The sequence below is a fragment of the Physeter macrocephalus genome, chromosome 14, assembly GCF_002837175.3.
Source record: "Physeter macrocephalus isolate SW-GA chromosome 14, ASM283717v5, whole genome shotgun sequence".
NCBI lineage: Eukaryota > Metazoa > Chordata > Mammalia > Artiodactyla > Physeteridae > Physeter > Physeter macrocephalus.
This window is the reverse complement of record NC_041227.1, coordinates 117,481,506-117,506,930: the sequence shown is the minus strand read 5'-3', so window position 1 is coordinate 117,506,930 and position 25,425 is coordinate 117,481,506. Positions and strand designations below refer to the sequence as shown.

The following is a 25,425-nucleotide window of genomic DNA, read 5'->3' as shown; positions in this document are numbered from 1 at the left end:
CTGCTACATGGATGAATGCTAATGACCTCAACTTGTCCCTCTCAGGTGGCCTTCTGGAGTTGTCCTCAAGGCAAAAACCTCAGGTATTTTCAGCATCATCATCCAGACGTTACCACTAAGCACTGTACACCAGGCTATGGCACAAGATTTCCCACATCACCTCACTCTCTTCTCAGCAACCCAACGGGGAAAGAAGAAAAAAATTATTCCCACTTTACAGATGAAGAAACTGAGGCTCAGGAATTCCCTGGTGGTCCAGTGGTTAGGACTCGGTACTTGCACTGCCGGGACCCAGGTTCAATCCCTGGTCAGGGAACAAAGATCACACAAGCCACTCGGCACAGCCAAAAAAAAAACAGAAACTGAGGTTCAAGTGATAGAGTTGCCCCAAACCATTCAGTTTATTAGTGGCAGATGTAGGATTTGAACCCACATCCTCCTGATTCCCAAGGCTATGATCTTGACCCTCTGTTATGTTACCATAGAAGAAAGTATGGGGTCGGGGGGCCACTAGGATGGGCTGTCTTCACCCTCCATGGAGCCGTGACCGGCCCCGTAGTCCAGCTGAGTAAGGAAGGGGAAGACATAATAATTCCCCGGGTGCATCGCCCTTTACAGTCAGCCAGCTCTTTTCACAGACATCAGGTCATTTATCCTCATAACAGCCACTGGAGGCCGGTACTGTCATCTCTACTTGGCCAACGAGAAAACTGAGGTTCAGAAAAGGGGTGTGACTTGCCTGAGGCCACACAGCAGAAGAAGGGCAAGGCCACACCTTGAACCGGAGTCCCTGCCTCCAGGCCCCGGGTTCTCCCCTGACATCCCTGCAAGTCCAGGCACGGGTGGGAGGGGGGCAAGTGCGGAAGCAGGTCTGCAGGCGCCAAGGGCACGCCTGCTTGTCGAGCACAATGGGGGAAATTCCGAAAGCTCCTTGGGATGGCTCAGGTCTGGCCAAGCCCACCATCCTCCTCAGGGACCCTCCTCCTGATGCAGCCTTTTCCTCTTCCTCCCCTGCCTCCCCCAACAACAAGCCGAAATGGGGTCCCTCCCTTCCTGTAAGCCCCGCTCCCCTTGGCTGTACAGGGATCCTTTCTGCCATGTCCATCCACCTCTGTCTCGCAGGCCTCGGGGCCTTGGCGGGGACACGCTGACTTGGAGGAGGTTAAAGGTGCCGGTGCCCGGCCTTCATCTAACAAATGGGTCGCCGTGAGGGGAGGACCATTGTTGTTCTTTCCTGGCCTCAGAAGAGGGGCCTGTCAGGAAGATGTAGAGGCCGGCAGGCCCCCGGCTGCACCCCGCAGGGAGGCTGACAGACGCCAGCAGCTGTGCGGGCGCCGGGGTGCCAGGGCCCTGCCTTCTCAGCACAGAAGGCCCCCCGCGCCCCTCCTGACCTCTCAGCGCCCCCCCTCCGCCACGACCCAGGGCCCACCCTTCCAGGGGCAAAGGGCCAGGCTCTGGGCCTCCCTGGGATGGGGTCCCTGGCCAGATGCGGAGGCCAGAACAGGAATCCGGTTACAGCCTGCGGGCCAGGCCCCGGGAAGGCTTTCCTCCCTCCCAGCCCCCGGTGGATTCCTTCCAGAACTCTCACAGCCTGCAACCCCTCGAGGGACCTCCCAAGGCTGTTTCTGTAGAATTCCCTCAGTGCCCTCCGCAGTCCCACACTCTCCCTTTGGAATCACTGAGGTTAAGGAGAACTAGATGTACTAAAAAGGGAGCCACATGTATCTGTTACCGACTTCGCGCTTCACATAAACGATTTCATTTCAAATTCTCTAGCGTCTGTGGGGCGGGCATTCTGATGCAGTGGGGCCAGGCTGCCTGTGTTTGAATCCCCCGGATCCTCCACTTCCCAGCTGTGTGACCTTGTGCAGGTTACATAGCCTCTCTGGGCTTCAGAATCCTCTTCTGAAAGATGGAGAAGGTGAGAAAATCTCTTGCCTCCGAGGGCTTCTCTGGGTGTCCGCTGGGGAATGTGTGTGAGGTGCTAAGATCAGGGGATGAATGGCAGCTTTAACTACCATCCCAGGTGAGGAAATGGAAGCTCAGAGAGGTGAGGTGACTTGCCCCAGGGCACACAGCCGGGAAGTGGCAAACTTCAGATTTGAACTCAGACCTGTCTAACCCCAAAGTCCGCGCTCCTTCTTCCTCTGCATCAAACTGCCCCAGACTGGACAGCCCAGACACCTACGGGCAATTCTGGCTTCTGCCATTTCTGTGTGATTCTGAGCAGCTCACATCATCTGTCTGAGCCTCGCTTTCTTCAATTGTAAAATGTGGAGCATAATTCTTACTTTACCCATAATAGGAGAATTGTGAGGTTCAGAGGAGAGATGTGTGTGCAACAGGTAAGTCCTGGACAAAGCGGAGAGGTGAGTCTGGTTTGTGGCTATGACCCCATCTCCTCTGCCAGCCGGCAACACCCTGGCCACCTGCTCTGGAAGACAGGATGCCTACTTCATGAAGATCGTGTGTGCAGCCTCCTGTCTGCAGAACTGAGACCTGTGGCCCCTTCTGGGGGAACCCTGGGCATCTTTGCAACAAGCCAGCGGGGACATTGTTCTTCTGGTCCGTTCCCATTTCAATCCCAATCCTGCTGCACTGGGCCATGGAAATATTCAGTGGGAGAGGAGCTCTGGCCCCATGTGCTTGGAAAGTCATCCTCCAAGAAATTATATTAACCCTCCAGAGAGGCCAGCAAGGTCATGGGGATTGAGTAGACTGATCGCCCAGTTGAAATGGCAGTGGGTCCTCCTGTGATGGGCACCAGCCCGGAAGACCATGCAACCGTTTGCCGAAGAGAACTCCTTTGGGAACGAGAAGCCCCTAATTCCTATTTCCATGCCCAGATTCCATGGAAACCTTGGCCTCTGGGGGTGGGGAAGGGGAAGCAGGTGGGTGAAGTTTAGGGGACCAGAGAGCAGGTGGGGGAGGCCTGGAGAAACTTCAAGGAACTTATCTAAGTGTCTTTCCTTTGCCGTGGAGAAAAATGACTTGAAACGCCTCTAGAGAAGAGTGTGGCTAATTGGCATATAAGTTGGGGGTTAAAGAGCGGAAGGAAGAATCTGATTGTTTTTTTAAGTTACTGAGAAAGTGAGAATGTCACTTTGGGCCGAGAGAAATCATTTTTTTCTGGGGTGTGTCTTTCTACTACACACCATAGTGGGCCGCTGAGACTTGCAAAAAAAGATTTCTTTTAATCCACCTTCCTTTTTGCAAGCAGCAGTAGAAGGGCCTTTAAATCAAATGCAATCAGCAAACTTGTCTCTTGCGCTTATTCCCCGCTTCACTCCCTGGAATTTGGCCCTTGATGGATTCTGGATATGACTTAAGTCTTTTTCCAAATCCAAGACTTGGGGAATTTTGTTAACAGTGCAATAAAATAACTTCATAGTGTTACAGGAGAAACATTAAAGAAATTGTGTGTGTGCTGCTCTCTTTCCTTAAAAAAAAAAAAAAAAATACAGACGATGTTTCTTTAAAAGACTCCATCTGCAAATCCCATTAGATGTGCATATAAGGTTTCTGATGATTAATAGTTGCCTGCTCGGGTTTTGGTTGGAGGGGATCGTGTGTGTGCTGGTTAACCCCTCCCTCTCCTCTCTCACATTTCACTTCAGAAATCTGTCACTCTCTCCCCACCGCAGGATTTAAAAGTGTGTCTCAGCGGCCCTGGACCAGCTCTTTGCAGGCATTTGCTGCGGGCTCCAAGACAAGCACTCATCAGCTGGTGCGTCTGGGCTGGGACAGTGAAAATGTTTAGTGTCATCGGCGACAAATACACGTACAGGGGACCCCACTAGGCAGGTCGGTGTGTCGGAGGGGGGGGACCAGGAAGCCAGGAACGAAGTCCAACATAGGTGCGGGCACACGTATGTGTGGCCAGACACGTGTGTGCGTAACTGTAAGGAAGAACTTTAACTTTGGTTTTTGTTTTGGTTCCTGGGGTGAATTTTCTGTTGAACCTTTCTCCCTCGTGTTAAAAAAAAAGTGTTTTTTTGGCGTTTTTAACACTTTGAATATAAAAAGTGTAAGACTCCGGCCTTTGAGAGGACTGAGGCGTGCGTCAGACAGCAGATGGATCCAGTGGCCAGCAGCTGCATGAGGGGCCCCCATCCCCCGGCCCCGGTCTGGGGCTGCCTTCGAAACCCTCACTCAGAAGGCAGTGGGGCCTCAGGCCTCCCCCACTACCCGCCAACCCCGTTCTCCTTCCACCAGAAGCCAGACTTCCCAGCGACGGCAACGGCAGCGTACCCCGACTTCTCGGCCTCCTGCCTGGCGGCCGCCCCACACAGCCCACCCCGGGAGGAGCGCGGCATCACTGAGCAGCACCCCGCCTTCCCACAACCCCCCGACTGGCACTTCCCTGTCTCGGAGGCCCGGCATAGGCTCAACCCGGGCCCAGCAGGGGGCTCCAAGGAGATGGGAGCCAGCAGCCCAGGCCTGGTGGACACCACGGGAGGCCCAGGCGAGGACTACGAGGTCCTTGGGAGCACTGCCAATGGGACGGAGAAGAAGTCAACCAGGCGGAAAAAGGAGAGTTCAGGTAAGTGGTTGAGGAACAGCTGACCGTTCCTTTGCTGTGTGACCTCGAGGAGGTTGCTTGCCCTCTCTGAGCCCAGGTATCCTGGCCATGAATGCGGAACAATATGATCTAATCTACCCAAAGGCAGGAGACTTAGACCAGTTACCTTTGGGGTTGCTTCTACTCAGAGTTCTAGGATTCTCTGGTGACGGGGGCTATGTCTGTGTCCTCAGCTCTCCTGGGTCCTGGGAAGGATGTGCCGGCAAGAGAACGAAACAGAATCCACAAAGATTTGGAGGACTTGTGGGACGGAGCCTCTGGCTACAGGCTGGCAAGGGCTGGAGAGGGCCTTTCCTGAACCAGGCTGCCTCTGGGTCACGCTTCTCCCCACCATGTGCCAGCCAGCTCCAAATGGTCCCAGAGCCCCAGGGCTTTCTCCCCAGGGGAGTCAGCTGAGACCAAGGCTCGGAGGGCTAGGACCAAGGCTGGGACCCCGGGCAGTCAAGTAGAACCAGGACTCCATGTCTCCAGGAGTCTAGAGGGGGAGAAGCAGACATAGCGCAGGGACGCAAGAGGCAGGCAGTAAGATTTGGGGCAGACTGCCCATGACGTATCGCCCTCTGCAGCTGGGCTGTGCCCAGGCCAAGGGGCGGCTCAGCATGCTAAGGTCTGGGTGACCGCCCAAAAGGCCACTCCTCTGAGGAGCCCCCCTGAGGGATCGCCAGACTTGGAGAAAGTCAGGCAGGCAGGCAGCAAAGGGCAAGCACTGGACCTCAGAATGCAGGTAAAGCCCTGCTCGGCACTGGAGCAGCGGAGGCCAGATGACGGAGCTGACCTGCTTGTCAGATCCCAGCTAAAGTCCATCTCCTCCTGGTTGGGGGGACCTGTTGTTTCCTCGTTTCCCCGTGGGACACCCCCCCACCCCCGCGCCACTGCCTCTCTCACTGCCCATTCACCTTTTGTCTGGTTCTCTGTCCCCACCTTGCCCGGAACAAGACAGTGCCCTGCCTCCTGCCCCCACTGCCCCACTACGTCCTCCTGACGGCCGCCCTTGGGGCACATCTGTCTGTCTGAACCTACAGAAGACCTTTCATGGGGCTAACAAGGGGCAGGCAGCAAATGAGAGGACCGACTAACCAACGAGAACACTCTCTGCTTTGCTTTACGAAGCACTTTCAAAGTAGCACAGATTTCCCGAGCATCTTTTATTTTTTTTGCCAAGCATTGGCAGAGGTCCTGGGACTGCAGGGATGACTAAGGTGGTCTCACCCCCAAAGAGTTCGGACTGAGAGGGAGGAGAAGCCAGCAGATACCTGTCTGGCAGTGGATGTGCTATGATCTATGGGGTCCGAGGTGCTGCGGGAAACATACGATAACTCTTTTGAGTCCCACAAGTTTTCAAGTTTGGTACAGCAGGTCTTGTCAGTGACTTGATTCTTTACACGTGGAAAAGGAGAGACTGAAAATTCTGAGGGGATCTCTGCTAGCATGGAGTCGAAACAGGGTGACCCACTCATCTCAACGTACCCAGGCCTTTTCCGGTTTTAGCATTGAAAGTCCAGTTTTCCCGGAACAGTTGGTCACCCTAGAAGAAAGCTCAAACCCCAGACTTCAGACCCCGAATCCCACACCCTTCAGTAGATTTCAAGCAGAATCCTCGTTTTGAAATATCTGGTCTCCATGCTTGAAGAAGCCCCTTATTGTGCTCACAGTGGATGATAAAAACCACACCTTCCTGGCTGCTAAATAGAAGGGCCCTCTAAATCCCCAGCCAGTTAAACCCTGAACTATTCCTAAGCCTAGATGGAGATTTGCAGAGAATGGGGCACTTTCTGCTTCTCCTCTCCAACGAGCTGTCAGCCACTTGGCTCTGCGCCTAGTTGAAGAGCTCTCCCCTCCTTGGCGCCTGCCACTGTAGCTCCTCCATCTCTGCCCACATCCACCTTGGCTGCATCCAGCCACTTTCCAGGGAATTGTGAGCCAAGAGCATTGGGAAGGCATGGGCAAAGCCAAGGACTGGACTTGGGCAAGCTCATTCCATGTTTCAGCAAGACCCAAATGCACCATCTTTCCTTTGGTGGGGGGCCCATGGATGGCACTGCTCACTTGCCGAGCAGCTGGCCACCCCAGAGCACCCTCTTCATAGGGTCAGCCTCTGGTGGGGGGAGGTTCCCACCCAGGAGGGAGCCTGGGCTCTCCCTCAAGGTCCCCTCAGAAGCAGCAGCAGTCGCACAAAACAGGGCACAGCAAGCTGACTCTCATTCGTTCTCTGGGGTTCCAGACCCTCTCTGGTCAGCATGGAAACCTTTATTGCATGGCTGCTTGCATCTTCCTTCAGAATTTAACTGAAAGGGAAGGAGGCAGGAAAGATCAGTTTTGTAAGAGCCTAAAGAAAAGGGAAAGCGATGGACAAGGCTCACAACCAACTCCAGGAGTCTGGAGTTCAGCTCACAAGAGACAAACCCACGAAGACCCCCGCCCCACCCTACCAATCCTGAGCCACTGGTTGGATTCTCTATTTTAAATTTCGACATTCTGCTCATTGTGGATTTTTGTACTAATTTTGATTTTTTAAAACTTTGCATTAAAATATTCTCTCTCTTGATTACTGAGGTTTTTGGCACCCGTTGCATTTTGCACTCATCGTGTCTCACGCACCTCACCCTGGCCCCTGCTAAGCCATCTCTGGAAGGTTCACCAGCATTGCTCAGAAGTGTGTTTTCCATCGTGCTTCACAATCAGGCAGTCAGGTTGCAGGGTCGGCACTGCCACTTTTGGCTGCTTGACTTTGGGAAAGGTCTTAAATTCTTGGAGCCTCTGTTTCCCCAGCTGTAAAATGGGACTATAACAATATCACTCTCCATATGGAGCCACCGTGAAGGTTAAATTCCGTGATCTGTGAGATTAACACTGTGCCTGGCACATGAGTTTGATAAATAGCAGCTATGAATGGCATTAGGCCCATATTTCCAGAACCAGTCTTCAGAACATAGAATCTGATAAATAGCCCTATGTTATGGGGGACAGTGGAATCGAATATTTCAAATACGCTGTCTCAGAAATTCCTGAGTCTGGGGTATAAGATGTGGGAATTTCTCGCAACCATTGTTGGTCCTGAAATCCAGTTGCCGTTAATTAGTGAGCCTGGAGCTCAGAGATCTGCCAGAGAGGCTGGGGTAGAGGGTGAGTCATGCCTGGTAAACGTGTCCCATACTGGCTGGCCTGGCCAGGGGGGGCCGGTAACAGAAAGTTACTGAAAGTTTGTTTCAAAAGGAACGTTCTCTGCTCTCTCCTCTTTTTCCTCTGCCAGTCCCAGCTGCTCCCCCATCACTCCCCATTACTGGAAGTGGAGCTGATTTGCTCAGGGAAATAGTCAGGAAAGCAGGGGTCCAAGGCTCCTACCCTGAGACTTTCTGTTGGTTCACAGCACAAAACTGATTTAGGAGACAGCTGTGATATTAACTCAACCCAACGACCCCCGCCCTGGGGCCAAGGGGTGTTAAAGACCCCTGCTGGCAAGGACAGCTGCAAGGCCACTCTTGTTTGCCCCCAATCTGTCGTTGCTACCGTGGTTGTCTTTAATTTATGGGAATGAAGGATTTCGCGGTGATTTCCTGACGGGGTTCAAGGGAAGGTCGCGCGTGATCAGCCCGGCTACAGGTGAATCTGATTGCCCGCCTGGGAGCGTCTCGGTGCCCCGGATCAGCTCAGCGCCGCTCGCCGACACTCTGACACACTCACTCTGCCTTCATCAGACTCGCTTTGCCCCATCCTCCTGCAGCTCCAACACGCGTGCCTCCCAGGGCTCCTCCTTCCCCGATTTCTCCCCTGCAAGATCTGATGTCCACCTCCCCCTGCCCAGCTTACGCGCACTCTCAATTTCCCCTGAGGTTGAAAAATCCTCCACAGATTGGCCTCTTTCCCTGCTTATTTCCCCCTACAGGCCACCCCTCCCACCTCCATCTCCACTCACCTTGCCACGAAACCATACCAGTTTCCTTGTCTTGCAAAGGCACCCCACTTTTTCTCCCCATGCCCCCGCCCCCCGCATTTGCTCAGTTCTTCGCCTTGCCTCAAACACCCTTCTCTTCCCGGGCTCTTCTGCCTACTTATTTTAACATCCCGCTTGAAAGCCACCTACTCCAAGGACCCTCCCTTTCTTTCCTTCCTTCCTTCCTTCCTTCCATCCTTCTTTCCTTTATGATTCCACTTGTACCTAGCATCGTTTCAGTGAAAGTTACAGTTTAGAAGTTTCAAGCTATAGTATCACTAGAACGTGTGCTGATGTTATAAATACAGCTTATAACTTCATAAAGGAGCTCCCCTGAGATTTCTTACCTTTGAACATCTTGCCTTTGAAATCTGCTTTTTAAAAAATTGTGGTCAAGAGCACATAATGTAAGATTTACCATCATAACCATTTTTGAGGGTGCATTTCAGAAGCATTAACTATATGCATATTGTTGTGCAACAGATCTCTAGAACTTTTTCATCTTATAAAAGGAAAACTCTATATCCGTTGAAAAATAACTCCCCTTTACCCTCTCCCCACGGGCCCTGGCAACCAGCATTCTACCCTCCGGTTTCTAAAACTTTGATTACTTTAGATACCTCATGTAAGTGGAATCAAGCAGTATCTGTCTTTTTGTGACTGGTTTAGCTCACTTAGCACAATGTCCTCAAGGCTCATCCATGTTGTAGCATATGATAGGATTTCTCTATTTTTTAAGGCTGAATAATATTCTATTGTATGTGTGTGCACATTTTCTTCATCCATGCGTCTGTCAGTGGACACTTGGGTTACTTCCACCTCTTGGCTATTATGAATAATTCTGCAATGAACATGGGTGTGCAGATATCTCTTCGAGATCCTGCTTTGAATTCTTTTGGATATATACCCAGAAGTAGGACTGCTGGATCAGGTGGTAATCCCATTCTTAATTTTTTGAGGAAACTCCATACTGTTTTCCATGGCAGCTGTACTATTATTTTACAATCCCACCAACAGTGCACAGAGTTCCAATTTCTCCTTTCTCCACATCCTTGCCAACACTTGTTATTTTCTGGGGTTTTTTTGATAGTAGTCATGCTAGTAGGTATGAGGTGATACTTCATTGTGGTTTTGATTTGTAGTTCCCTAATGACTGGTGATGTTGAGCATCTTTTCGTATACTTATTGGCCATTTGTATATCTTCTTTGGAGAAATGTCTATTCAAGTCCTCTGTCCAGGTTTAAACTGGACTGTTTGATTTTTGTTGTTGACCTTCAGGAGTTCTTTGTATATTCTGGATGTTAATCGCTTATCAGACATATGGTCCACAAATATTTTCTCCCATTCCTTAGGTTGCCTTTTTATTCTGTTGATTGTTTCCTTTGCTACACAGAAAGTTTTAAGTTTGACATAGTTTTGTCTATTTTTGCTTTTGTTGACTATGCTTTTGGTGTCATATCTAAGAAATCATCACCAAATCCAATGTCATGAAGCTTTCCCTCCATGTTTTCTTCTAGGAGTTTTCTAGTTTTAGGTCTTACATTTTTAGGTCCTTAATGCATTTCGAGTTAATTTTTACATATGGTGTAAGGTAAGGATCCAACTTTATTCGTTTGCCTGTGGAGATCCAGTTTTCCCAGCACCATTTGTTGAAGACTGTGCCTTCCCCACTGTGTAGCCTTGGCACCTTTGTTGAAGATCATTTGACCATCTACATGAGGGCTTACTTCTGGGCTCTCTATTCTGTTCCATTGATCTAAGTGTCTGTTTTTGTGCCAGTACCATAATGATTTGATTACTGTAGCTTTGTAATATGTTTTGAAATCAGGAAGCCTGAGGCCTCCAGCTTTGTTTTCCTTTCTCAAGATTGTTTTGGCTATTCAGGGTTCTTTGAGATCCCATCTGAATTTTTGGATGATTTTTTTTTTCTATTCTTGCAAAAAAATGCCATTGGGATTTTGATAGGGATGGCATTGAATCTGAAGATCACTTTGGGTAGTCTGGACATTTCAACAATATTGTCTTTCAATCCATGAACACAGGATGTCTTTCCATTTATTTGTGCCTTTAATTTCCTTCAGCAATGTTTTGTAATTTTCATTGTACAAGTCTTTTGCCTCCTTAGTTCAGTTTATTCCTACGTATCTTATCCTTTTTGATGCTATTATAAATGGGATTGTTTTCTTAATTTCCCTTTTGGATTGTTCATTGTTCATGTATAGAAACACAAATGATTTGTGCATGCTGATTCTGTAACCTGCAACCTTGCTGAATTTATTTATTAGTTCTAAGAGGCTTTTGTGGAATCTTTAGGGTTTTCCACATACAAGATTATTTCATCTATAAACAGAGATTACTTTACTTCTTCCTTTCTGATTTAGCTGCCTTTTATTTCTTTTTCTTGCCTGAGTGCTCTGGCTAGGACTTCCAGTATTATATTGAATAGAAATGGTGAGAGTGGGCATCCTTTTCCTAGTTTCTGATATTAGAGGAAACTATTTCAGGTTTTCACCACTGACTATGATGTTAGCTATGGGCTTTTCATATATGGCCTTTATTATATTGGGATAATTTCCTTCTACTCTTAGTTTGTTGAGTGTCCAAGAATCCTTTCATGACCTCTCTCCCCTCACACATGGAGCATACCTTGCTGACATCTCCAACTTAGAATCAAACCACAGTTGGCCCGTATCCAGAGTTCTATATGCATATGGCTGCCTTTTTCCTTAAAATTGAAGTGTCTAGAGGGCTGGAATGCTATCTGATTCACCTGTGCAGTCTCCCTAGCACCTACTGAAACATTTGTACACAGGAGAAGCTCATTCAATGTCTGGCCAATAGCCTCTAGTGCAGCCTGGCATTCACTCATTCATTTTCTCACTTTCTCTCTGAGAGCGGCTCCACCGCCTGGCATAAGGGTTTTCCCCATGCGTGATGTGCTTCTGTAAAATGCATCAGGATTTTTACAGTCTCACTCACAAAAAAGTGTGCAGAGAGCCAGACTTCAGTCATAAAACCAGCCCAGGGTCAGGGTGAGTGCTGGGTCAGAAAGACGTGTAAATATCCACATGCAGGCTGGACTTGCAGGAATCTGCTACAGGGTACTGGGGTGCATCCCAAGTACTCCCATGGCTGGAGCTGCTGTGGCTGAGCAACAAAGGGGACCCACCACGGCCAGGCAGTTAGGGGGGCTCACGGCTGGGCAGCGAGAGGGCCCAGCTGCCACACGAACAAGTGACTGTGCTCTCCAGTCTAGAGGAAATGGCACCTTTTTCTGATTTGCAGAGCCGTCCCTGTGGCCTTGCATCAGCCTTGCCAAGCACCCCCCAATGGCCTTGCTCCCTCTCTCTCCTCAGTGATAAGCACGGCTTTGGGGAGTTGGGGGCATCTTAGTTTGCTTGGGCTGCCACAACAAATACCACAGACTGGGTAGCTTAAACAACAGACATTTATTTTCCCACAGTTCCGGAAGCTGGAAGTCAAAGATCAAGATGCTGGCAGGTTTCGTTTCTGCCGAGGCTTCTCTCTTTGGCTGGCAGACAGCCGCCTTTTTGTCGTGTCTTCACATGGCCTTTCCTCTGTTCGTGCACATCCCTGGTGGCTCTCTGTGTGTCCTAATCTCTTCTTATGAAGACACTAGTCAGATTGGATTAGGGCTCACCCTAACTCGCTCATTTCAATTTAATGCCCTCTTGAAAGACCCTATCTCAAAATACAGTCACATTCAGAAGTACTGGGGGTTTGAATTTCAACATATTAATTGGTGGGGGAGACACAGTTCAGCCCATAAACAGAGGGTACAGGGACAAAGTTCTAGCAGTGGGACAAATGCTCCAGTCCCGGGTCCGTTGGCCACTAGAGTTTGTCCATTCAGACAGAGCGTTGCTTCTGGCCACAAGCAGATCCCCGCATTCTTATCTTACTCCCATCAAGAGAGAAGAAAAAAAAGTGGAGACTGTTTTACGAATGAATCTCTAAAAAAGCAGGCTGTTGGACAGAGGAAGAAGGAAAGGAGGTAATAACAAAATAAATGGACAACCTCAGTGAGTGTCGCCCGGGTCACAAACGTGACGCCGAGTGTCAGGCTGAGTGATCTCAAATCCACACTCACCCCTTTCTGAGGGGCAGGACTCGAGGCGCCTGCAGACCCCTGGGGCCAGCTTCCCCAGTGCCCACTCCACTCACGGAATCAGGGTGCCCTGGCCTCTGGCCAGGATTCCTCTCGCGGTCCCCACCCCCATCCCAGCCTCTTCTATGTCATGTTTTCCTTGAACGCAGTGGTGGAGGAGCAGTGAGCCCTGGGTCCTGAAGCCTACGCTTCCTTCGGTGACAGCTGAGGGTGACATCTGGAACTGATAAACACAAACAAAGCCCAGCACTGCTCACGCCTGCCCCAAGAGTCTCAGAAACTTGCTGGTGCTCCAGCCTCTCATTTCCACCGCCTCCATACCCCCTCCACTTCTCTGCTCCCCTCTTCCGTGGTCCCCACACCCCATCTCCTCACCCAGTCCATTCCACTCTCCCTCATCACTGCCCACCCTCACCCGGCCCCCGCCACCTGGGACTCTCAGCAAAGACGACTCTAGCCCCAGGTGTTCCCCTCCCTGAATCCCCCAGCCCCACTGCTGGGCTCCTCGAAGAGGCTGGGAGCCTCAGCAGGTCTCTTCAGGCCCCCATGGGAGCGAGCAAGGGCCCAGACATTGAGGTGGGTCGGGGCCCAGAGAGAAAGTCAAGCCAGTCCCAGGAAGCCAGGGAGGTCTGGCTGCAAACGCCCATCTGGTCTTGGGACTGGCTCCATCCAGGTCTTGTCTATTTTCAGGGTTTCGACTCTTCCCTCTGAAGTTGAAAGTATCAAAACTAATGAGCACATTAAAGGTCTAGTCTGTAGCCCCGGAAGCTGTAGACCCCATTTTCAGAGGATCTGCCAAGGGGAGTCCCAGGGAGGCAGACCTGGACTCAGACCCAGACGCCATCCCTGGAGCGAGCACAGCTCCATACTCATCACCCCTGCAGTGCAGTGTGACGTAGCCTGCACTGGTCCCAGGGGACTTCTGGCAAGCCATCTAGCCTCTGGGTCTTAATTTCCTCGTCTGTTCCATGGGCTAATGTGTACCTTACCTACCTCACAGGATAATTAAGAGGATCCAGTAGGAAGCAGCCTAACAGCCAGGAAATAGCTTCCTATAAAGGAAATCTGGGTTCTCAGACCAATTCTGCTGCTAAATTGCTGTGTGTCTTTAGGCAAGTTTCTTACCTTCTCTAGGCTCACCTGTAAGATGTAAAGGCCATATCAGATCATCTCTAAGTCCCCTTCCAGGTCTACTATTCTATGACTCTGCAGTACAGAGGAAAGCCCAAAAGAAGTTTATCTCTGGGGGAAAGAAATCCATCGTCAATTGTCAACCGCAAAGTGCTACTTGAATATGGGGCTTGTGGCTGTCTATCTGGTCCTGGATAGAAATTTATGTTAAATGGCTGTGAGAGTTGGGGGGTAGGAATACAGGACTCCAGAAAGGCACGTTCCCCAAGGTCTATCTGAACCTCCCCGTAGTTCCGATAAAGCCGTCTGCTAACTTTAAGAAGGTCTGCCAAATGTGACAGCTATTTATGAAATAATTTACCTCGGATGGTGTAAAAGCTCATGGTGGAAACCGCAATCACACACACATCCTGTTTGCATTTCTCTGGGCGCTCTGGACCATTCCATCATGGCCCTGCTCCCTCTGAGGGTGTGCAGAGGGTGGGGCGGGGCCGGGGGGGCTCCTCCTTAACCACAGAGGCAGCCAGCTGAGCACCAGCCTCCTCCCTCTGCAGTCCTGGAAGAGGCACCCGCTGGCCCTGAGGAAGAATCAGGACCAGGAGGACTGACGTGGATCGTCACGCTCATCAGTTCTAGTTACTGTGCCTGGAAGCAACAGAGACACAGATTCAAGTACAAATGTGCAAAAGTAGTGGAGAAGGGAAAACAGTTAAAAGGCCAGACATTGAAAAGGCATCCCTTTCACACAGCTCTGGAGACGTGGTACCTTGAGATGCGCTGTGTTTTATCTCCGCCCGTGTCATCTCTCCGACATCATCTCCAGTAGAACCTCTTGTGATGGTTCTCCAAAAGGAGCCTCAGCTGTGTGCCAGGCACTGTGCTAAGTATTAACACACATTACCCATCTCGTTTTACCTTCTCAGAAGCCTTCTGATCACAGTGGGTGAGGCTATTCTGTTTTACAAATGAGGAAACTGAAGCTCAGGGAACTTAAGGGACTTGCCCAAGGTCAGAGAGCCCTTTCTTGGAGCCAGCTAAGGCTCAGGCTCTCCAACAGGTCCTCAGAAATCTCTGCAAACACAACTCCCTTCCACGCAGCTCCAGGCTTGGGTAGCTGTGCATGTCAGAAGGAGAGAGAAATTCCCCAGCATAGCCCTGATCGTTGGGCTGAGTACCTTGGGAAGGCTGCGGAGGGCCTTGGGACAGAATACACAACACACAGTTCCTTCCTTCTGACTGAAGGGTGTAACCTGGGGCCGAGAGACAAGAATCTTTGAAACTGGAAGGGACCTCAGATTCCAGGCTGGGGTTTCTCAACAGAAGAGGGAGTAGGGAGAGAAGAGAGTGCCAGGGTGGCGTATTGGAAAAGAACTCTGACAACAGCTCGCCCAGGGAAAGAAGGCCCAGCCCAATCCCGTACTTCTACCCGTGGGGAAAGTGAGGCCAGAGGGGGGAGGGAGGCTCCCCAACAAAGAGATCAAACTATCTTGGGGGTGGTATGCATAGGAACTGTGCATGTGAGCCAGCAGAATGGACACTCCCTGGCCAGAAACGGTATAAAAGTACTTATCATTTTTCTTTGTCTTTTCCTATCTTCATGAAAATGTTACAGTTGTTTATACTATTGCAGAACAAAGACAGCCATAACTTCCACTTTCGTTTTCATAGCTAACTTGCCATACTTCTGGCCCCTTTGGCATTTCTAGCGGCGATGAAAGTTCTTACCTCTCTGGCAAGCTGATGAGGGACAAGGGTTCTCCCAGTGCCAGATGCCACCCCCTTTAGCGGGTGTTGCCCCGAGGTTCACACAGGGGCTCAGACACTGAGTTCCCAGCCCAGGCTCCTTTGTCCTATTTCTTCTTTCCCATCCTGAGGCCCCAGGGCCTAAATCAGGATACTAAGAGGTGAGAGAGGAGAGTGGAGAGGGAGGGGTTTGGCCTGGTTGACAATGGTCAGCTGCCCCCATAACCAGTCCAAGACCAGCTCCAAAGGTCTCCTCCCTTTATCTCCCTTCTTCTCTCTAGGAGGGATTATGTGCAGGACTCTGTGTGTGAGGGACGGGGGTGGGGGGGTTGGGGGGAGGCGGTTATTTTGGGGGGTTTCCATAGGGGACCTGTGCACACCTAAGCAGGCCTGGGAGAAGGGGAGGGTGGGTGTGGGCATCAACCCAGGGCCCCCAGGAGCCCTGGAGGTGGAGACGAGCAGAGCTGCAATGGTCCAGGTCCAGCCGCCAGCCAGCCGACGCAAGATGGAGAACCTGACGCCAGGGTTGATGGCCAAGGCTCTAGTCAGGTGGCTCTGGATTCGAATCTCGCTTCTGCCGCCCCAAAGCTGCCTGGCACACTGGGCAAGCTCCCGGGCCTCTCGGAGGCTGCTTCTGCCTCTATCTACTGAGAAGGATTTAGCAAACATTTAGCAAGAACCTCCTAAGTGCCAGGTACAGTAGCAAGTGAGAAAAAGCAGTTACATCCCTGGGGAGAGAGCGCTATTAATCAAATTATCACACAAATCCACATGACAAAGCTAAAGGGATAATAATACTACCTCCTCCTACGTGTGGTGTATGGGGAGGATTAAAGCAGTGACCGCGTCTTAGCACGTGGAAGCCTTTAAGAAACGGTAGCTGCTATTACCCCAGCCCCTCAGATGGCATCTCAAGGAACTGAAGAATCGGAAGAATACTTTATATTTCTCCAGAGCTTTAGAGTTTTAAAAGCATTTTCCACACACAGCAGCTTGTCCAAGCTTCCCAAAACCTCTGGGAGGTAACGATTTCTGGATGAGAAGCCCAGAGAGGTTAAGCGACTTCCTCAGAGGCCCCAGCAAGAAGATCCAGGATTCAAACCTCGGGGGCAAACCCTCTGGGTTTGACACCCTCGCTGCTGCGAAAGGGAAGCGCTGGGAAATACTGAGCCCCAGGACAGGAGCGGATGGGAAACAAGCCAGGTTTCCCAGCCTCGCTCTGGGCGCGCGGGCGAGGATGTGCTCCGGAATGGGCGTCCCTCCGCGGCGTGACCGTGACCGCCCCTCCCTCCCGGGCTCGCGCCAGCCAAGGCTGAAGACTCCTGGGGGACCCCAGCCAGGCGGCGCGTCCTTCCCCGCCAGCCCCGGCTCCGCTTCCGGAGGGGTCTGGGCAGACAGCCCGGCAGGAGAACTCGCCCCCTTCCTTCCCGCCCCCGGGCGCGCCCGGCAGGCGGCCCACCCGGATCCGGCACGGGCAGCAGAGCATCGGGGCTGCGGGGACCCCTGGCGGCGGCCCCCCGGCGGCGGCCCCTCCTCCGCCTCCTCTGCTTCCCGGGGGACGTCGGGAGGGGGCGGGTGGCTCCCCCTTCTATCCGGCTCCCGGAGGCGTGGCGCGGGGGCGGAGGACGCGCAGACAGAAATACAAGGGGGACTGCGTGGAAAGCGCTAGAAAGAACCGGCGGGCTGACGTTCCCATCGGCAACGTGGGGTGGACGAGGGGGCTCCACATCCCCGTCCCGCTCGGCAGTCTGGCCGCTTGGCCGGGTTCCCTGTCTGTACAACAAGGGCAATGAAGTGAAAGACCTCTAACTTTTAGAGCCCTGCGTAAAACGTGCTTCCTGGAGCCCTTCCCCGGCCACGTGGCACGCGTTGGTAGTTCATTGTGTAGGTGTGTCGGTCTCCTTCCTGTGCGCTTCTCCACCCACCACCGGGCCTTCCCCTGTTCAGATCACGATACAGTCCTTTCTGGGTGTACAGGACTTTACAGTTTGTAAAGCCTTCCTACATATATTTCATTGGAACACTGTGTGAGTCAAACTGCCTGAGTTTGGATTCCTGTCCCCACCACCCACTGGCCAGATGAACTGGATGAACTTGGACAACTTGCTTCACTTCTCTGTGCTTAGTTTTCTGGTCTATAAAATGGGTCTCATCCTAGAACTCGCCAGGCTGAATTACTGTGAGGATTAAGTGGCTGATGCATGTAAGGTGCTTGATTCCTGTACCCCTGTTACCAGCTATGGGTGAGCCCCTGCCCTGTCGAACTCAGAGTCTCCTTCGTAAATGAACTTTCCAGACCTGGCCCCTCCTGGTGTCAGGGGTGGGGGGAAGCGGGAGAAACTTAAGGCGGCACTTCTCAAGTTACATGTGCACACACCTCCCCTGGGGATCTGGCTGAAATGCGAACTCTGATTCAGTAGGTCTGAGGATGGAATGAGGTGGAGATCCTGCAAGTCTGACGGCTCCCTGGCCGCACTACTGCTGCCACCAGGCACCCGCTGAGTGGCTAGGTCTTAGAGCAGAGGTTTGTAACCATTGACCGTGTGTCAGAATCATCTGGAAGGCTTGTTAAAACAGATCGCTGGGGGGAAAAAAAAACAGATCGCTGGGCCCCACTCCCGGAGTTTCTGATTCAGCAGGTGTGCGGTGAGGCCCAAGGATCTGCATCTCTAACAAGTTCCTAGGTGATGTTTCTGTCGCTGAGGACAGAGAACCTCAGTTTTAGAGCATCCTGCCCCACAAACTTACAGCCACTGCTAATGTCAAGCTGGGGGTAGGTGGGGACTGGGGTGCGGTGGAGATCATTAAACAGCCAAGGGTGGCTTCTTGTGCTTTGGGAATTAAAAACAGTTGCGGGGGGAGGTGCGCCCGAGGTTGCCATCCAAAAATCTTTCCAGGTCCCTGGGGGTAAAGACGCTAGAATGAATGATAAAGGGACACCGTGGGTCCTTTCTCAGCATCCTTTTAAAATAAGAGCCACAGGGAAAGGCTGCCCCGCTGCTTGAGGACAAAAGGAAGGGAACCAAGGCCCTTGCGGCTCACTTCTTCCTGTTTGGGGCCCTCTCTCCCCAGACAACCAGGAGAATCGAGGGAAGCCGGAGGGCAGCAGCAAGGCCCGCAAGGAGCGGACGGCCTTCACCAAGGAGCAGCTGCGGGAGCTCGAGGCCGAGTTTGCTCATCACAACTACCTGACCCGGCTCCGGAGATACGAGATCGCTGTAAACCTGGACCTCTCCGAGCGGCAGGTGCCCCTCCTCTTCTGGCCATCCCTCCTTTCCTGTGCTCTGTCATACCCCTCTCTTCCCCCGCTTCTCCCAGAACCTTCTTCGTCTTCTCCCTCTGCCCCAGTCCAGTGGTCCTCAACTCTGGCTGTACCTGACAATCACCTGCGGAGATTCTAATAACACCAGTGTCTGGGCTCCACCCCTAGAGATTGTTTTCCTTGGTCTGAGGTGAAGTCCAGGCATCAGAATTCATCAAAGGTCCCCGAGATGATTGTCACGTGCAGCCAGGGTTGAAACCTCTGATCTGGTTATCCCCAAACTTGAGTGTGCAGTGGAGTCATCCAGGCCCTGTTTAAAATGCAGCTTCCGGAGCTCCACAGAGCGATTTCCCAGTAATAATGAGTGGGACCAGGAATCTGCATTTCTAGTAAGTTCTCCAGGTGATTTGGATTTGCTGCTGGTTCCTGGACATACTCTGAGAAAAACTTCCTAGCCCTTTGTTTTGGGCTTTCTCTCAGAGCATTCCACCCGTACCCATGCTCTGACGTGGAATAAAATATTATTATTATTATTATTATTATTATTATTGATTGCAGCTTTCAGTTGAGAATGCATCTGCCAAAGTGCTGGATTTAGAATCAGAGGACTTAGATTCAGATCCTGCCTCTACCCCTTCGTAGCCCTGTGACCTCTGGGACATGTCTTCTCCTAACCGCTCTTGGTCTCCATCTGTAAGGCAGTGTCATAACCCCACCCTGCAGGTTTACCTGCAGGTAAATGCTGAAGCTCAGATGAGAAAATGTCCAGACCAGCGCTATCTAAGCTGAAAAGTGCTTTATAAATGTGCCTGTGGGTGAGGCTGGTGATCCTGTGTTCCCAGATCCTTGGGTAATAGAAGCTAGAGGGAGAGGGTGTTGGCACAGGAGGGGAGGGGCTTGTGAAAGGGGGTGGGGCCAGTGTGACTTTTATCACTGGTTCTTCTGTCAGGCTTTCTTTATCTGGAGACATAAGACAAGCCTCTGGGCCGATTGGTGGGTCTTCCCTTTCAATTCCTGGAGCCTTTGGAGGCGTGGGGAGGAGCGAGCAGAATTTCGAGCTGGGGGGTCCCCAGAGCTGCACCCCAGGTAGCTTGAGCATCAATATTAGGAGGTGGTCACACCTGCCGTGAAGTGACCAGGCTCCTCTGCTTCCTTCATCAGGTCAAAGTGTGGTTCCAGAACCGAAGGATGAAGTGGAAGCGCGTGAAGGGGGGTCAGCCCATCTCCCCCCATGGGCAGGACCCCGAGGATGGGGACTCTGCCGCCTCTCCAAGTTCAGAGTGAAATTCTCCAGGGAGGAAAAAAAGGACTGAGGACTGAGCCCCGTACCAACTACCCCCACCTCAATCCTACCTTCACCTTCTCCCACCCACCCAGGGCAGCCTCTCCACACCTCGCAGTGACTCTTGGATAGGAAGCTGCCCAGGGTTCCTGGGAGCCTTGAAGTTTCCCAGAAAGCTCTGTCCAGCATTGCTCTGTCTTAGCGGCCCCTTCCCCAGGGCCTTTGCTTCTCACGTTTCTCATGGAGTCAGTCATACAGCAGCCAGAACGGACCCTAGTGAATCCCGGGAATAGCTCCAGGGACACTGTTTCTCGGGGTCTCAGCTGCCACTCAGGAACACAGATGCCCCCAAAGAAAGGAACGGAGACACACACACCCTAGACCACCCTTCCTTTCTGGGCTCTATATCTGAGGCTTTGGGGGACCTCAAAGGTCCCAAAACCCCAGGGAAAATCAGTGTGAGGAAGTTTGAGGACAGAAACTTAGCTGCTACAAATCAGAAGCCATCCCTGGATCCAAATTTGCTGGTGAAATGGGCAAGTTCATGAGCACTAGCTAGAAGCAGACAGTCAGGAGAACAGCCTGGTGTAGGTCTCTGTGGTCCCCACACAGGCCTTTCACACTGGCTTGACTGGGTTATGAGAATGGACCCAGGACAGCACCTGCTTCTTCAAAATCAATTCAGGGATACATCCAGGACTGTTGAGCAGGACCCCCAGAACACCGGAACAGCTATTCCTTTTAAATCTATAATTTCTGGATTGAAAACCTATCCAGATGCTCACATTATTGAGGTGAGGGCTGGAGAGGGTCCCCTATATTCTAAGAACGAAGTGATTGCTTCATGAAGCGATCATGAAGCGACTGAGGTAAAGGCTGCTGGGTGAGGACCTAGAAATGTGGAACCCTGGTATGAAAGTTTCTCCAGCTGCAATGTCCTGTGCTTTCAAAGAACTCTGACCGCAAATAAGGACCAAAAATAGTCCCCCTATCTCCATGGGATGCATCTGAGGCCCTCCAATGTGTTCCACAAACGCTGTTATGACTGGAAGAGCTGCCACGTTTATGTGTGTGGACCGCACAGATGCCCTGGGACTGTTGGCCAAACAACCTGGGGTGACTGACGCCTTGAGACTGACCCCCTGCCTGCCTCGGTGCTCTGTCCCCCAACACCAGCTGGTGTTGCAGAGGGAGGTCAGTAAGAGTTTGGAGCTCTTGTATGTAGATGTAATCATTCACGTGTAAAAAAAAAAAAAAAAAACAAAACCCACCTCCCCATCCCCGAAAGGACAGACGCTGTGGAAAACGATTGCCAAATGGCTGGTTAGAGCGTGTGTAATTTTTTCTAAAGCATACTTCATCTATTTTCTTTAGATTACATCAAGTTAACTGTGTAAGGTCAATTCACTTAGTAAGAAAACTCTTCAAGAAATAAAATCAATAAGAAAAAGCCAGGCTCCTGGCAGAGCTTTTTCCTGGCAGAGCTGAGAACCACAGCTCTGTGCGCAGTCCTGTGATGCTCATGTGATGATTGGCCAGACAAGGTCTAGAAGCAACGAAGAAATGGAAGAAATCCTCTGGACCAAGGTACACCTTGGTTCCTCCAAAGGTGGCGGTGCAAATGTAATTGATGTAAAAGAAAAAAAAAATCTTGTCTTCCTTGCAACTCTATAGTCTGCATTTCCCGTGGAAAAATTTTAGCTTTCAGTTTCTCTAACCCATGGCTTATCAAATAGACAATGTTCTGTAAACAAAAGGTGAACTCTTGTTAATAAAGGAATCTTGACCATAAACTAACCAACCCTAATTTTTAAATTCAAAGTTTGAAGGTTTTTGTTTTTCAGGGTACAACAATATACACCAACGGTAATAAAAATAAATGACACAAGAAAAAATGTCCTCAATTCCGTGTCTTTTTAATTAAAAGAGATGTGTCTCACCAAGATGTCAGCAATGGACAAAAGAGGACTGGCTAGAGAGGAGGGGAGGGAGGGACCTCGGAGAAGAGACCTGGCCAGGATTTGGCATTGAGGCAGTCTGGGCCTGGTGTGGGCGGTGACCAGAAATGACATCACCAGGAGCTGGCAGAGGAAAACAGACCCACCAAAATCAAGGTGCCAAAGGGAAGGTTCAGGTTCAAAGCCAAGCAGAGCAGACATCCTCAGGCACTCCAGCACTCCCTCCTAACTCAATTCCTGTGGCTTCGGAGGACATCAACCTCTCTTGGTTTTCTTGTGTGTCTAGAATGTTCCATCTCTGTCTCCCAAGCAGACTTAATCTCCCTTTCGCAATGCTTTTGCCCCCACTGCTGGTTCCCAAGTTTTCCACTTTCTGCCCACCATCCTTTTCTCCTTGTCTTGCCCTCCCCAGATAATCCCATCTACCTACATTTTTTTTATTGTGGTAAAATATACCCAACATAAAATTTTAACCATTTTTAGGTGTACAGTTCTGTGGCATTAAGTACTTTCACATTGTTGTGCAACCACTGCCACTATCCGTCTCCAGAACTTTTTCATCTTCCCAAACTGAACCGCAGTACCCATTAAATAATATCCCCACCTTCCCTCTTCCTTCCATCCACCTATATTTATAAAGTGTTTACTCTGTGTCGGGCACTGTTCTAAGCGCTTTACATGGACAAACTAAGTTAATTCTCTTAACAATCCTAAGAGACAGTACTGCTATTCCTGTCTTACAGATAAGGTAAGCAAAACAGAGAGAAGTTGAGTAAATCCCCAAGGTTTTACAGCCCATTAGTGGTTGTCACAGGTCATATGCTCGGGCCCAGCTATTTTCCTTTCTCTCCACTAGGTGAATACTGCTCCCTGACCATTGTCAGATGCTGTACCTCCGGTGGGAGGAGTGTATGTCCCCACCTGGTTGACTTCAGACTTGTCCATGTGACCTGCTTCGGCCAACAGAATGTGAGCAAAAGCACCGAGTGCCCTGTCTATGCAGAAGTTTTAGAGTCATCTCATGGCTCTGCCATTGCTCTTTTCCTTCTGCACAAGGCTGGGCTGAGACGGGGGTTCCACCATTACCCTGGGTTCCAGAATAAGAAAGACATGGAGCAAAGCCAAAGCTAGCTCCCAATTTTCATCTATGTCAGTGAGGATATAAAAGTTCGCTGTTGTAAGCCACTGCGATTTGGGGGTCATTTGTCACTGCTGCACCACTTTGTGGAAACTGACCACTCCAGTGATGACACTGGGATTTGCATCCCAGCATTCTGGCACCGGACCAACGTTCCCCTACCCCTGATGTGGGAGCTTAAAGTTTCATACTCTGCTGCCTACTGCCCTTTGCCACCTATTTGGCTATAGGCACGTCAAACTCAAAATATCTGAAGGGGAAACCTCCATTCCCCAGCTTAGGCTAGCTCCTCCGTCTGCATTCTGAATCATCTATTTTAGTTGGCGACACCACAACCTACCCATTCACTCATGCTAGAAACCTCATTCACTCACACTAGAAACCTGGGACACATCCTTGATACTACCTAGCTGCTTTGCAGAACCAATCAGTTACCTGATCCTGTTCATTTCACTTAACTCGTAGGTATCTCTCACACCCATGCATGCTTTGTCTTCCAACCACCATTGCCTTTGCTCAGGCTGTCAACATCTCACAGTTGAACCAGAACCTCTAATAGCTCTCAAAGTCCATCCCCTACAGCAATCACACACACACAAATTCAACCTTGTCACCCCTGATTTAAAACCGATCAATGGCTTCCTATCACCTACAAAATAAAGTTCGAAACCCTTTATATACCTCCAGGTTCCCCACGCTCTGGCCCCTGCCTAACTCTACAACCTCGTTACACCACCCCCCGCCACAAAACCCAGCAATACCAAGCCACTGGCCCTTCCACATACACATACCATGTGATTTCTTACCTACATTCCCTTGCTCATTCCCTTCTGTTTGGAAAGATCTCCCAGACCTGGACCCGCCCCCAAGGACTTAGGCATTCTACTGGCACTTAAAGGGACAACTTGAAAGGCACACAGAGGAAGTTTTAATGGGTCAGTATGGCCCAATTTTCAACAGGAGGCCGATGCCTGACATCAGGCAGCAACATTATCCACTTTCTAAAGTCAACAGAAGAAAATCTCTTTCGATATGAGAATTTTAATTTCTCCAATAATAGCTAATAAATCCATGGAGGAGAGTCTGATAATGAAATTAAAGGTGCACGCACACATCAGTCAAGTTTTCTGGTTTCTTTTGAAGACTCCCTGACTCTTCCCACTCTTCGGTGTTGGCGTTTGATTGAACAGTGCCAGGTGAACAGTAGCTGGGACCAACTGCTCCTCAGGTTGGTAAAGATCTGCTTTTTGTAGGGTGCAAAGCTGTACGAAGGAAGCAAGCCCACCCACTGGCGACTCCCTGATGGTAACCAGTGACTGTGACCAGAGATGGTGGCTTGGTAGGAATCCAAGCAGCCAAGAATTCTCCGACAGTAACTTTTCAGTAATGGGTTTCTCCAACCTTCAGAGAGCATCGAGGACAAGCAAGTATGTGGCTGCCCTTTGGAGAGAGGGAGAGAGAGGAAAGTAAGACGAAGTGTGCAGAGAATCCATTTCCAAATGAAAGTGCCTGGAAGGACTCAGGGCTTCAGAAGTCTGCCCCCCTGCCTGGGCCAAACCCTGTGATGGATGCATTTCTAACAGCTCTTCTATTCAAAGAGGAGAACCAGTGTCAGGCAGGAATCCACTCTTTCCTGTCTGGACCCCCAAAGTGCCACAGCTCCAGTAACCAGGAAAACCCATGGTGGATGGCTTTCTTTCCTTCCATTGAGTAGAAATGTTTTCCACTGAGAGCTGTATATTCTTCAGCCAAGTAGAAGGGCCCGTGCCAGGTAATCCCATACAACTACCAACATAGCAATTACAAGTGGTGCCCTCTCTTAGCCACCATAGCGTTAGGCTCTCACCACGTTCCTTCTCTCACTGGTTGTGCCTTCTCAGTCCCATTTGCTACAAACCATGAATAAACCTTCAAAAAGTATCTCATATCCATGCCTTTCTCTGATGCCACCATCAACCCTGGCCACTACTATCCTTTGATCTCTGTCTTCTCACCTTATGTGGGTTCCTTTATGGCTGTTACCACAATTTATAGTTCTTTTATTTGTTGTTTGCTTATTCATTTGTGCTCTGCATTCCAAGCTGGAGGGAAGAAAATGAATTATGGTTCTCTGACAATTTTAGCCCCAGCTACTAGCATGATACCTGGAATATAATAAATGTTCAATAGATAGTTATTGCATGGGTGGACGAATGGATGGATGGATGCAGGGATGGATGGATAGATGGATGGATGGACAGATGGACAGATGTATGTATGTATGTATGT

General features: G+C 50.6%; 1 protein-coding gene and 1 non-coding gene across 2 annotated transcripts; both read left to right on the top strand.

Moving 5' to 3' along the window:
- Positions 1-244: 244 nt before the first annotated feature.
- TRNAA-UGC (transfer RNA alanine (anticodon UGC)) lies at positions 245-316 on the top strand. The gene has a single exon. It is a non-coding gene; the product is annotated as a tRNA-Ala (tRNA).
- A 3,592-nt stretch (positions 317-3,908) lies between these two features.
- On the top strand, positions 3,909-21,920 carry MEOX1 (mesenchyme homeobox 1). The gene is made up of 3 exons (XM_007127970.2): positions 3,909-4,543; positions 18,590-18,762; positions 19,941-21,920. Exons 1-3 carry the CDS (start codon positions 4,075-4,077, stop codon positions 20,061-20,063), a joined length of 765 nt encoding a protein of 254 aa, XP_007128032.1. The 5' UTR covers positions 3,909-4,074; the 3' UTR covers positions 20,064-21,920.
- The last annotated feature ends 3,505 nt before the right edge of the window (positions 21,921-25,425 follow it).